Consider the following 11,005-nt stretch of genomic DNA (forward strand, 5'->3'; position numbering starts at 1 on the left):
CTGATGAGGGCACGTCAGTAGGATGCCTTCCACCAGCCAGGAATGAAACATGTGAACATAAGAATTAATAGTGGTGGTAACAGATTGTCGCCTGTTGAATAAAACGGGAGAGTATGGGTCACACTGATGTAAATAAATGAGGAAAGGGGGGCAAGGGAAATCTTTTCTTTACAGTAAGCCAATAGAATGTCAACCACTAAATGTAGGAAAAGTGCTGAATTTAGATAATTGCCACGTGGAAAATATAGTAGTATTGATTCAGACAAGAATTGTCAATGGAGGGGCGCCTGGGTGGCTCAGTCAGCTAAGGGTCTGACTCTTGATTTTGGGACAAGTCATGATCCCAGAGTCGAGAGATTGAGCCCCGCCCACCCAGGGAAGGGGCTGATGTGAAGAAGCCCCCCCCCCCCCCCTCCAGAATGTCCATGGTTTCCTTCAAACACCTGTCTCATCCACTTCCTGGTCACTGCCTGCTGTCCAAAGCCACTCAGACCCCTCACCTTGCCTCCCTGGGCTGGAGGCTGGAGGTCAGAGTCCCACACTCAGTCTGAGTGCCCAGCCCTGTGTCCCCTCACAGGACTGCACTAGGGCCAAAAAGGCCCCCCCCCCCATGTCACCTGACACTGCTCAGTGCAGAAAATGCCTGTTTCCTTCCTAGTTCTGGCTGCATGAGCCTGCAAGGTTGTTATCTCTAACCCCAGCCCTTGGTACTAGGGCCGGAGCTTACCTCTCACCCGGTGGGAACAGACCTGAGGCCTCGAAGTGCTGTAGTGTGTGTGTGTGGGGGGGGGGTGCTGTGGGCTGGGTGAAGAGACTCTTGCCAGCTCCAACATCCTCAGACCTCCCACCACCCCTCTAGCTCCAAGGGAATGGGAGATAGGGGTGCTCCAGGAGTGGGGACCCCTTTCAGACAGGGATGGGCTCACATCCCCTCTCCAGAGGCCCGGGCCCCTTGGAACCATGCATTTGCTCATTTCTTCAGTGACTTGTGCCTGTGTGAGGCGGTTGGGGCAGGAACCACATGTGGGCGCTTGCCCAGAACAGGGGGATTCAGAGGCTCCGGTCGACGGGTTAGGTGTGTGAGGACCAGGCCCGGCAGTAGGAGGCGGAAGGGCCTCACTGGATGTAGGGCTAAGCAGCAGTCAGGGCTGGAGCCCAGCCCTGGATAGAGGCGAACTTACTCCTTTGCAGCCCGGCAGCGCTGGGCCTGTGCACGCCGGGCGCTGGCCTTCCCCCTCTCCCTGCGTGGCCGCGGCTTCCCGGGGCTGCCTCACTGCCCCCACCCCCACCCCCACGGTGGCTGCTGCTCTTCCGGATCCTTCGGGGCTCCCTCCGGGCAGTAGAGGAGACACGAAGCGGGCGCTCACCCAGGCGGGGGTTGGGAAGGCAGGGAAAAGGTCAGCGGGACCAAGGAGGCTCAGGAGAAACAGAGGCCCAGGTGGATATGAATCTTTACTTAGAGAAAAGCAACAGAGCTGCAAGCTCGGGGGCAGGGGGCGTCAGCGAGGGGTCCTGGAAGCAGGGGCACGACCACGAGATGGGAGAGCGTCGGGCGAGGGCGGTCACAGGTGCCGGCAGGGGGCGCTGCCAAGACAGAGGGAAGCAGGGGCGAGAGCCGGCGCTGCGAGGTGGGCCCGCGTCCCCCCTCGCCGCCCACCTGCGTGGGAAGAGGTGCCAGGCTGAACCCCGTCCCCCGGCTTCCAGCTCACCGGACCCCCGCCCTGCCCACGACCCCCATGCCGCCTGAGCACACCTACCCGGGCTGCAGGTGCGGAGGGGCCATCACTGGGGGGCCGGGGGCGGGGCGCTGCCTGCCGCCTTCCGCGCCGCCTCTTTCTCTCCCGGCGCCGAGGGCTTCCCGGGGGGCTCGGTGGCCGCCGCCGCCGCCGCCGCCGACCCCGCCTGGGTGGGCGCCTTGGGTCCCTCCTTGACGGCGCGGTAGCCCTCCCCCCAGGCCGAGGGCGTCTCCGTGCCGTGCTTGCGGCTCAGCGGGTAGGCCCCGATGGCTGCCAGGATGCTGCGGTGGCGCTCGGGGTCCATCTCGGTGTAGTACATCTCCAGGGTCAGCGGGGTGCAGATCTTGTGCTGCGGGGGGGGGGGGGGGGGGGATCAGGGCGGGGCCGCAGGGGTCTTCCCTGGGCGTGGCCCGAGAAGCGGAGGGGAGGCAGCCCACCTCAGTGCTTCCACAGGGACACCCCCCTCCCCGCCCCCGCCCCCGCCCGAGCAGAGTAAGGTCGCGACTGCCCGCCTCACCCCCGACCCCGTACACCCAGCTGGCCAGGCCTTACCCGGAGCAGGAAGCCGTCGGGGCAGGTGAACTGGTCATACCAGATGGCCTTGTACATGATCAGGACACAGCCCAGGAGCGCCATGGCAAAGGCGATCATCCGCGCCGTGGGCAGCTGCGGGAAGGAGAGACACCCGAGGAGGGGGGTGTGAAGCTGTTGGAAGGACCAGGGCGGTCCTCACACAGCCCCGCTCGCTTCTGTTTGGCTTTTGTCTCAGAAACAACAGAGGAAAGGAGATGACAGGTGTCACTAATGAAAAATAAAGGGTTTTAGAAATGGTGTGCAAAAAATGATTTAAAAAAAAACCCCAAAACCATTTAGTGAACCTAAGAGCTAAAAAAACAGGAAGGGTGAAAATATTAGCCAGATATATAGCATAAGTGACTTTCCATAGTACCTAGAAAACCCAGGGGTCACTAAGGGAAAACGGACACACAGCAGGAGCAGGTGGGGCCCAGGGTGGCTCAAGGCAGGAGCCCCTCTGAAGGCAGATGCTGTTCTCATCCACTTTATAGCAGGATGAAGGCCTCTGAACGGGGTGGTGTCCTGTCCCTCTCTCTTCCTGAGAGCAGGCGAGTGAGCAAGAGGTCCCGGCCAACCTGGCCCAGACGTGGCCCCCCATGGCCTGCAGCCTCCTCCTCGCCATCTCCCCTGCCCTGACTCCCCATGGAACTGACCGCTGGGCACCATGGGCCCAGGAGGGTTGGGTTACCCTGCGTCCTTCCTCAGGGTGGTTGCAGGCCAGCTTCTGGGCCTCCAGGTCGGGGAACTTCTTTGGCTGGTCCGGGGGGGACAGCTGGTATTCTGTCTGTGTCTTGATAACCACCTGTGGAAAGAGATGGCCCAGGAGGACCCTGAACCGGGAGGACTGGCGGGGGCAGGTGTGGGTGCTGGCCATCTGCCAGGACTGCCTAGTGGCTCCACTGGCTACAAGCTGAGGCCAACGGAAGGTGGAGGCAGAGAGCCTGCTGGGCCGGGCGGCCCTGGGGCCTGTCCACACCACACAGGGAGCCCCTTAGTCTGGGGGCTGCAGTCAGCTCTCCCTGCCAGGCCAGGAGCTTCCCTTTTAGGTGCTCCACAGCTTGGCTCCTGCCTCTGGGAAGTCCACCCTGACTTCTCCTCTGGCTCCCAGAGTCTTGAGGCCCCTACCACCTGGGGCACAGGCGAATAGTCCTGTGCTTTGTGAATGCTCCCAAGGGGTGAGCACTGAGCCTTCCCACGTGTCTACTGAGAGCCAGATCCAGACCTGTGGCGGACTCGGCTGCTGCCCCCCCAGATCACTGGGAGGTGCTCCCATCCCCACGGCCCCCAGACAAAAGCTTTCAGCTGCCTGCCCCCTCCCTCCTTCTGGGACAAGTCCTGATGCCAGTCAGCTCGTGTGGGGTCAGGCAGGGCTACGCTAGAGCCGAGCCCTGCTTCTCACACATCCCTCCTGACAGCGGGTCCCCATCGGTCACCTGCCCCAGGACCCTGTTTCAGGCCCTCAGGGAAGGATGGGAACTGTTTGCTTCCTGAGCGCCTGTGGGCAGCACCATGGGCTGGGCACTGTCTGCAAGATGTTGTAGGAGTCCTCACAGTGACCCCCGTTCACGGATGAGGAAAGGGTGACTCTGGGTGACCAGAGAGCTGATCAGGTCACATGGATCACCCATGGCCGACTAGGGCTTTGGTCCAGCCCGGCTCTACCTCTGCTGGCTCTCCTGCACGTTGGGGGAGGCCACATCTGCATAAACTCACCCCACTGCCCTCTATGCACAGGGCAGGCTGAGAAGAGCCCCTCACCCCCTCATGCTGGTCTAGGCCCTCACCTGGTCCGGGAATGGTGGCTGGAGCTGGCTGACGTCCAGGGGGCTGATCAGAGGGACGCTGTCCGTGGTAGCCCCATCCTGGTCCCCGGGGTCCTTGCCCGGCTTCCCGGAGAAGCTGCAGCCCAGCTTCACCATGGTGATGGCTGGTCCTCGTCCTGCGCAGAGTAGACGCAAGGTTACTGGCCACTCAGCACCCAGCAGACGTCCATGCCGGCTGCTGCAGGAGCCAGAGGGCCCCAGCTGACCCCTGTGTTCCTCATACCTGGGCCGGGACAAGCCAATCTCCCAGGACAAAGCGGGTGTGTTCGTCCATAGGCTTCTAGTCCCTTCCTGCCCTCTGGTCTCCCTTTGGGTCCCAGAGCCATGCAAGGGGTGCTGCCTCTGACCAGGAAGTGCCCAGACACACAACACCGGCAGAGCCGGCAGCTAGCCAACCTGCTAGCACATTCCAGCACATTCCAAGGGCAGCTATGTGCTCAACAGAAAATGATCCCAGATAGAAGGCTGGAGAGTAGGGTGGCCAGACTGTGCAAATATAGGACACTTGGTTAAATCTGAATTTCAATGGAAAGTTTTTTGACGTCTATGTCCCACGTAATATGCAAAATAGGACGTATCAAAAAGTTATTTGTCTGAAATTCGAGTTTAGCTGGGCGTCCTGTGTTCTATCTGACAAACCTCCTGGAGATGCAGGAAGTAAGGAAGAGGTACAGAAAGGACATCAGTGAGAAGATCCAAATGCTAACTGCACAGAGCACAGTAGTAGGGCTGGAATACCCTGACGAGAGACAGGACCAGCCGAGGACAGCGGAGGTGCCTGGAGGAGCGCACAGCCCCCCCACCCTCTCCACCCCCCTCTCGGGAGCTCAAGACGATTTTACCTCTAGGCTGACCGATAAATAAGAACAAAGAAAGGAAGGGCCGCCTGGGGGGCTCAGTCGGTTAAGCGTCCCACGTTGGCTTAGGTCATGATCTCACAGTTCGTGAGTTCGAGCCCCACGCCGGGCTCTGCACTGACAGCTCAGAGCCTGTTGAGATTCTCTCTCTGCCCCTCTCTCTCAAAATAAATATTTGTTTAAAAAAGTGATCAGTCTTTTCACCATAAGGAATACAGAAGAAAAACCACCTGATTAACTTCAATAATACCTGGAGAAGTATTTGATAAAATTCAACATTTATTATTTTAATTATCTATTAGCACTTTAAGGGCAGAAGGAAACTTCCTAATCTGATGATAAAGGTTATCCACAAAAACCTCTAAGCTGTCCTTATATAGTGTAAACAGTGAAAGCTTTGCCTTTAAGGTGAGGAAGGAGATATCAAGGCCTGTTATTATCAGTTCTATAAATCACAGCGCAGGAGGTTTTAGCCAGCTGTCGGGAAGGGAAAACGAATGAGAGAAAACAGGCCTGGACGAGATCAGGCCAAACTCTCATTGCTCACAGATGAAGCACCTTGTATGTGCAGAACACCCACGAGACTCTACAGATAAGTGACAAAGGCTGAAGAGTGAGGCCATCCTCTTGGAGGCAGGGTCATCCAAGGTATTCAGGGGTCATTAGTGACAACAGATTAGGAAATAAGCTTTTCAAAGATTCTACTTAAGTGGCATTGGAAATATTAAACACTCAGGACCAGACTTAATGAGAAAATCATGGAAAACCTCAATCAAAACATTACTGACACTGAAGGAGACCTAAATTCTTTCAGTAAGTGGGGTAGGGAATGGTCATGGATTTGGGAAGGTTCTATGTTTAAAAATATCATTTCCCCCAAAACGTATCTGTAGAATCAATACACCCAATCCACAGCCCAAAATAATTCTTTTGTGTGTGAACATGCCCGGCATCGTAATTTTATATAAAAACCAAGGGGACAAGAACACGTGACCCCTTGAAGATGACCGAGGGGTAGGATTCGTCCGCCAGGTGCAGCCAGTCGCGCAGCCTTGTGGTACAGATGCGTGGTATACACACGCCTGTGCACACGGACCACAGATTTATGACAGAGATGCCGCCTTTCGATAAACATGTGTCCACATGGAGAGCAAGGCACCGAAACCCCACCTCACACACACAAATCTACTCCATGTGGATGTAGCTAAGTTGGGAAAGCGTCTGGAAGACACTACAGGAGAATGTTTTCCTGGTCTGGGGGAGGGAAAGAGTTCTTCAGTATGACAAATAAGTACTAACCATCAAAGGGCTACATTCAGTTTAAGAACTGCTGCTTATTAAAACGCAGCTTCAAAGAATGGAAACAGAAAGCACGACTGGGAGAAGATGTTTGCGACATGCAACTGGCAAAGGACTTGCGGGCTCATCAACAAGGTACGTTCAAACCCTAACCCCTGGCACCCGTGAACGTAACCTCACTAGCAAACAGGGTCTCTGCAGATGTAACTAAGATGACCTCATACCGGACCGCAGGGGCCCTAAGCCAATGACTGGTGTCCTTGCAGAAGGGAGAAATGTGGACGCACACGGGGAGATGCTCAGGTCCAGATGAGAAGGTTGGAGGGATGCATTCACAGGCCCAGGAACACATGGGGCATCCAGAAGCCAGGAGAGGCAGGAAGGATCTTCCCTAGAGCCTCAAAGGGATCACAGCCCTGCCCCAACCTTCATTTCCAACTTCTCGTCTCCAGAGCCGATGGAAAAATACATGTCTGTTGTCTTAAGCCACCTGCTTGCGGTAATTTGCCACAGCGGCCTGAGGAAGCCAACGCAGGGCAGATACCACAATAGAAAACGGACATCTCAAGTTGGTAAAGAAAAAGATAAACCCAATAGAAAAATGGACAGAAAAAGATTTCAATGGCCACGAATACTAAAAAGGTGCTCACCCTCACTAGTCCCCGAGGGAGATAAATTAGAACCAGCTTAAGGGGACACACTGAAGCCTGTCAGGACCCAGGAGAGATGCCACGTGGGTGGCCTCCGCTCACGTAATCCACTCAACGTCCGACGCCGAGCAGCCCTCACTCCAGCGTGGACACCCAGCAGAAGGACGGGTGGGCGTGAATGTGCACACAGCACCACATATCACCCAGAGTGACACAAGTAAATAAATGGGGGTGTTCCTACCACGGAGTCCTTGGAGCAACGGAAGTGACCGGTCACAGCTTCACGCAAAAGCAGCCCTGAGTCCCACAAAACAACGGTGGCCAAAAGAAGCCGGGCGCAAAGGAAGGTTCATAGTAAGAGAACCCCAGCTGCAACCTTTAGGAACCAATCGGCGGCATTTAGACACGCACTCCGGGGGTCCGGACCAATCGTTGCTCCTGTGTCTGGAGAGTCTGAGAGGCGGTGCCCCTCGGGGAGGGGAGCTGCGTCGGGGCTGGGTTGGGATTTCTAGTCTTTGCTTGGATGGTGGATGGCTGGGGTGCCCTTCTGTTACATTACTAGGCTGCACGTTTGTTTTAGGACCTCTTGTGATGGCAGAGGCACGGCCACCCCATGCCCTCCCCCAGGATGCTGAGCAGACAGGGTGAGTTCCTTGGCAACTGTGCCCTGGCTGTCGCCCCACCCTCTTCCTTGTGAGGACGAAGGGCAGAGCCCCAGGGGCTGTGCTTCCTACCCTGGCCACTGCATGGGGCCCTCCCTCGCCAAGGCCAGCACCCACCCTACACACACTGCCGTGCCTCTGCAACCCCAAACTTCTGTCCTAGGGTGACTTCGCCACCCCCAAATGCGTCTCCCTGGAACAGCCCCACCAGCGCAGGTGCCCATCAGGCCCACAGGTGCCAGTCTCACACCCCAGAGGCCAGGCAGGCCCTGCTGTGGGTTCTGGATGTGAGCAGTCAGGGTGGGAATATAGAGGAGGCGCTCCTACCCAGAGGCAGAGAGGCGGAGAGATGCCCAGGATGGAGAACCTGCGAGGTGCTGGGCAGGGGGCCGGGGCTGTGTAGGACCGGGGGAGGCGTGGCCAGGAAGCAGCTCTGTGGGGCTGGCCAGAGAAGCAGGCAAGACAGGAGCGCCCCCATCGTGGACTTCCCGGGCGCCCTGGGGAGGGAGGTCCTACTAGGGCCCTGAGCTGGGGCTCCTCCTTGGATTTACGAGCCTGGCCCGGGCGCCCTTACAGGACGGCAAAGCGCCCCCCACTCCCACCCCCTGCTGGAGGGCTTTTCCTGAGGACAGTCTGGCTTGGCAGGGGATCCGCCTGGGGCACATTTGCACCAATTGGTTAGTCTGCACGAGGACCACGCAGACCACGTCCGCGCTCGGTGAGGCAGAGATGGAGAAGGGACCACCCGAATAGAAACAGAGATGTCGGGCTTTCCAGTGCAAGGAAGGAAATGTGGCTCCAAAGCGCTGGGAAGGGGCCACGGAGGGAGGGACTGACAGGAGAGCGGGGGGGGGGGGGGGGGGGGGGGCGGGGAGCGGGGGGCGGTGGGGGCAACGAGAGCTCAGGGCTTGAGGGGAGCTTCGCGGGGGCGGGAAGGGTGTGCCTGGGCCTTCTAGCGGCGGAGCTCCGCCCCCCCCCCCCCCCCCCAGGCTTCGATTTACAGAGGAGCGCGCGGAGGGGCACAGTGTGTCGCCTCCCGCACTCCCGTCAATCTGTGGTTGGCCACCCCCGCTGGAAGGCCGGCCGGGTGTGTGCGGGGTCTGCACAGTCTCCCCACAGGAAGCCTCTCCCTATAAGGGGTTCCGCCTCTGGGGTCCTCTTGGAGTCAAACCTAAGCTCCAACTCCTCCGACGCGGTGTGACGTCCAGGTTACGTCATCGCGGGTTTCCATGGCAACGGAGGCTGGCGACGACTAGTCTTCACGAAGGAAAGGAGCCATTTGGACCTTCTGGACCCTTCGCTTCTGGTTCCGTGCCCCTCCCACCAGGCGTAATGCTGGGGAGGGGGCTGGGCTGCATGTGGGACCCCCTCCCCCCGAACATTTATTTCCCTCGCTGAGACCTGGGGACCCTCCGGGAAGGCTGGCTGGGCTCATTCACACGACAGACACAGAACTCCGTGGAATTGGGGGGTCGCCCCTGCTGCTCCCACTGCCCCCCTCACTCCACCCTGCGCCGTAACTGCGTCTTCTCCAGCAGCTCATCCGCTCCCCCCTCCCCCCCACCCCCCACCGCTGTGCCCTCCTGGATGGGGGCCGTGCACGCTCCTCTCCGACGTTCGGGGAAGGGGCACCGGATGAGCCGTGCGGGTGGACGGACACGCGGACGGCCAGGCAGGGCAGAGGCCCTCGGCTGAAAACCCGACCGAAGCCGGGCGGCAGATCCGTGCGTCACAGACTCGCCTTGGCGCCCCCACTTCCCCCGCCCCCCGCGGTGTGCTGCGTCACGGGTAGAGGTGCGCGCCGGGGCGCCGGGGCGCGCGCTTGTGCGGGCTGGGCACGAGCGTGCTGCGCGTGGCGGCCGTGCATGTGACTGCGGGGCGCAGGGCGCTGCGCGCTCCGCACGGCCCTCCGCCCCCCGCCCCTGCCCTCGCCGCAGCCCCACCAGATGCCCTGCAGGCGGGTCGTGGGCTTGGCTTTTGGTCTAAGGGTCTGTGGACTGCAGGCCCCAGCCCCGCCCCGCGAGGCCCGAGTTGGGGGAAGCTACGTCCGCACCCAGCAGTGCTTTGGTCCCGCATCCCAGCCACCTGTGGCCCCGCGTCCTGGGTCTGCGGCAGGTGGTTCTGGAAAGATACCCCTCCGCGCGCCTGCCCCCGCCACAGCCACCCCGCTCTCTATGCCAGCAGCGCTTCCCCGGGGTCTGGTTCGTCTGACGCCTTCCACCTCGCTGCTTCTCCCACCCCCCTGCTCTCCCCCACCCTCAGACGCAACTGGCGCCCCCTCCCTACCCAGGGGACGCCCAGCTCCCAATGGCTCTCTCAGATCTGCAGGGACGAGGGGCTGCGGTCACCAGCACGACCCCCACCCAGCTGCCCTGCTCTGCTGAGGGTGGGGGATCCGGGCAGCACGTCGGGTCTCTGCAAGGCTGGACACCTAGGGTTCTTCTGGAAGGTCCAGGCAGCGGCTCACCCCGCGGAGGCCCCCGATCCTCCGGGAGGCCTGCGGTCAGCACCCCCGCTCCGTCAGCAGAGACCCCCAAAGGAAGACCCCGGTTCGGCCTGGCCGCCATCGGCTCAGCCGCAGTGCCCCCCCCCCCCAACACTCTCCCACCCCTGCACACGCACCTTGCACACGCGCCTGCACACGTACCTCACACACCCGTGCACACTGCCCCGTGCACACTCGCCCCCCTCCCCCCGCTCCACCAGGAGAAATGGGGAAACGGCTCACAGGCGGCTCCGACGGGCAGCTGCTGCAGGACGCGGTCGCAGGACGAGGGTGCGGAGGAAGGACGCGGTTCCAGACGCTTCGCAGCCGGGGCGGGGCGGGGGAGGGGCCGAGCCGAGACCGAGGCTGCTGTTGCCTGGGCGACGCTGGTGGAGGGAGTACTTGCGTCTGCTGCAGCCGCTCCCCTCCCACGGTGCCCCCCCAATCGAAGCTGGGCCTGGGCTCCCCCATAGCCTTACACACACGCCTCACACACTCACACCACCTCGCTGCAGGGGGGTAGGCACCCTGGCGGGCCGAGCCCTGGCTGCTCCTCGCCTGAGGGTGTCCAGGCCCTGCCCCACCACCCTGGTCAGTGCTCACACTCGCCGTCTTGCTGCCCTCGGCCGGCTGTGTTCAGGCGCGGCTGGTTTGGCCTCCACGTCCCCGGAGCAGAGCCTCCTCGTGTCTCCCTGCTTAAAACCCCTGGGCTGTCGGCTTTCCTAGGGCCCTCCTGTCACCCTCGGTCACTGCTGTGCCGCAGCCCAGAGAAAGTGCTCAGTAGGCGTCTGCGCAGCGACTGGGTGCTGTGGCTCCCCTGGCTGGGGTCAGGCCGGGCGCTGTGGGGGACGGGGCCCTCTGGCTGGGGTCCGGCTGGGTGCTGTGGGGGACAGGACCCCCTGGCTGGGGTCAGGCCT

At 60.6% G+C, this 11,005-nt stretch overlaps 1 protein-coding gene across 3 annotated transcripts; it reads right to left on the reverse strand.

Annotated features, from left to right (window-relative positions):
• Positions 1–1,434: 1,434 nt before the first annotated feature.
• On the reverse strand, positions 1,435–10,417 carry CALY (calcyon neuron specific vesicular protein). Of its 3 annotated transcripts, none has more exons than XM_047824420.1 (6): positions 10,332–10,417; positions 4,097–4,251; positions 3,001–3,114; positions 2,289–2,402; positions 1,758–2,085; positions 1,435–1,584 (listed from the first exon to the last, which is right to left on the reverse strand). In XM_047824420.1, exons 2-5 carry the CDS (start codon positions 4,229–4,231, stop codon positions 1,783–1,785), a joined length of 666 nt encoding a protein of 221 aa, XP_047680376.1. In that variant the 5' UTR covers positions 4,232–4,251; positions 10,332–10,417; the 3' UTR covers positions 1,435–1,584; positions 1,758–1,782. The 3 variants fall into 3 exon arrangements, with proteins under 3 accessions (XP_047680376.1, XP_047680375.1, XP_047680374.1); XM_047824419.1 differs by lacking the exon at positions 10,332–10,417 and adding an exon at positions 4,359–4,439 and having other exon boundaries at positions 1,435–1,657; XM_047824418.1 differs by lacking the exon at positions 10,332–10,417 and adding an exon at positions 4,359–4,437.
• Between the last annotated feature and the right edge of the window lie 588 nt (positions 10,418–11,005).

Source organism: Prionailurus viverrinus, chromosome D2, assembly GCF_022837055.1.
Source record: "Prionailurus viverrinus isolate Anna chromosome D2, UM_Priviv_1.0, whole genome shotgun sequence".
Taxonomy (NCBI): domain Eukaryota; kingdom Metazoa; phylum Chordata; class Mammalia; order Carnivora; family Felidae; genus Prionailurus; species Prionailurus viverrinus.

Bases quoted from the DNA above. Each gene is read 5' to 3' on its own strand.
- CALY (XM_047824420.1), bottom strand. From the start codon at position 4,231: ATGGTGAAGCTGGGCTGCAGCTTCTCCGGGAAGCCGGGCAAGGACCCC. The intron at 3,115-4,096 runs GTGAGGGCCTAG...CTCTTTCCACAG, and splicing joins AGCCACCATTCCCGGACCAG to GTGGTTATCAAGACACAGAC. The intron at 2,086-2,288 runs GTAAGGCCTGGC...CCCCCCCCGCAG, and splicing joins CCGACGGCTTCCTGCTCCGG to CACAAGATCTGCACCCCGCT.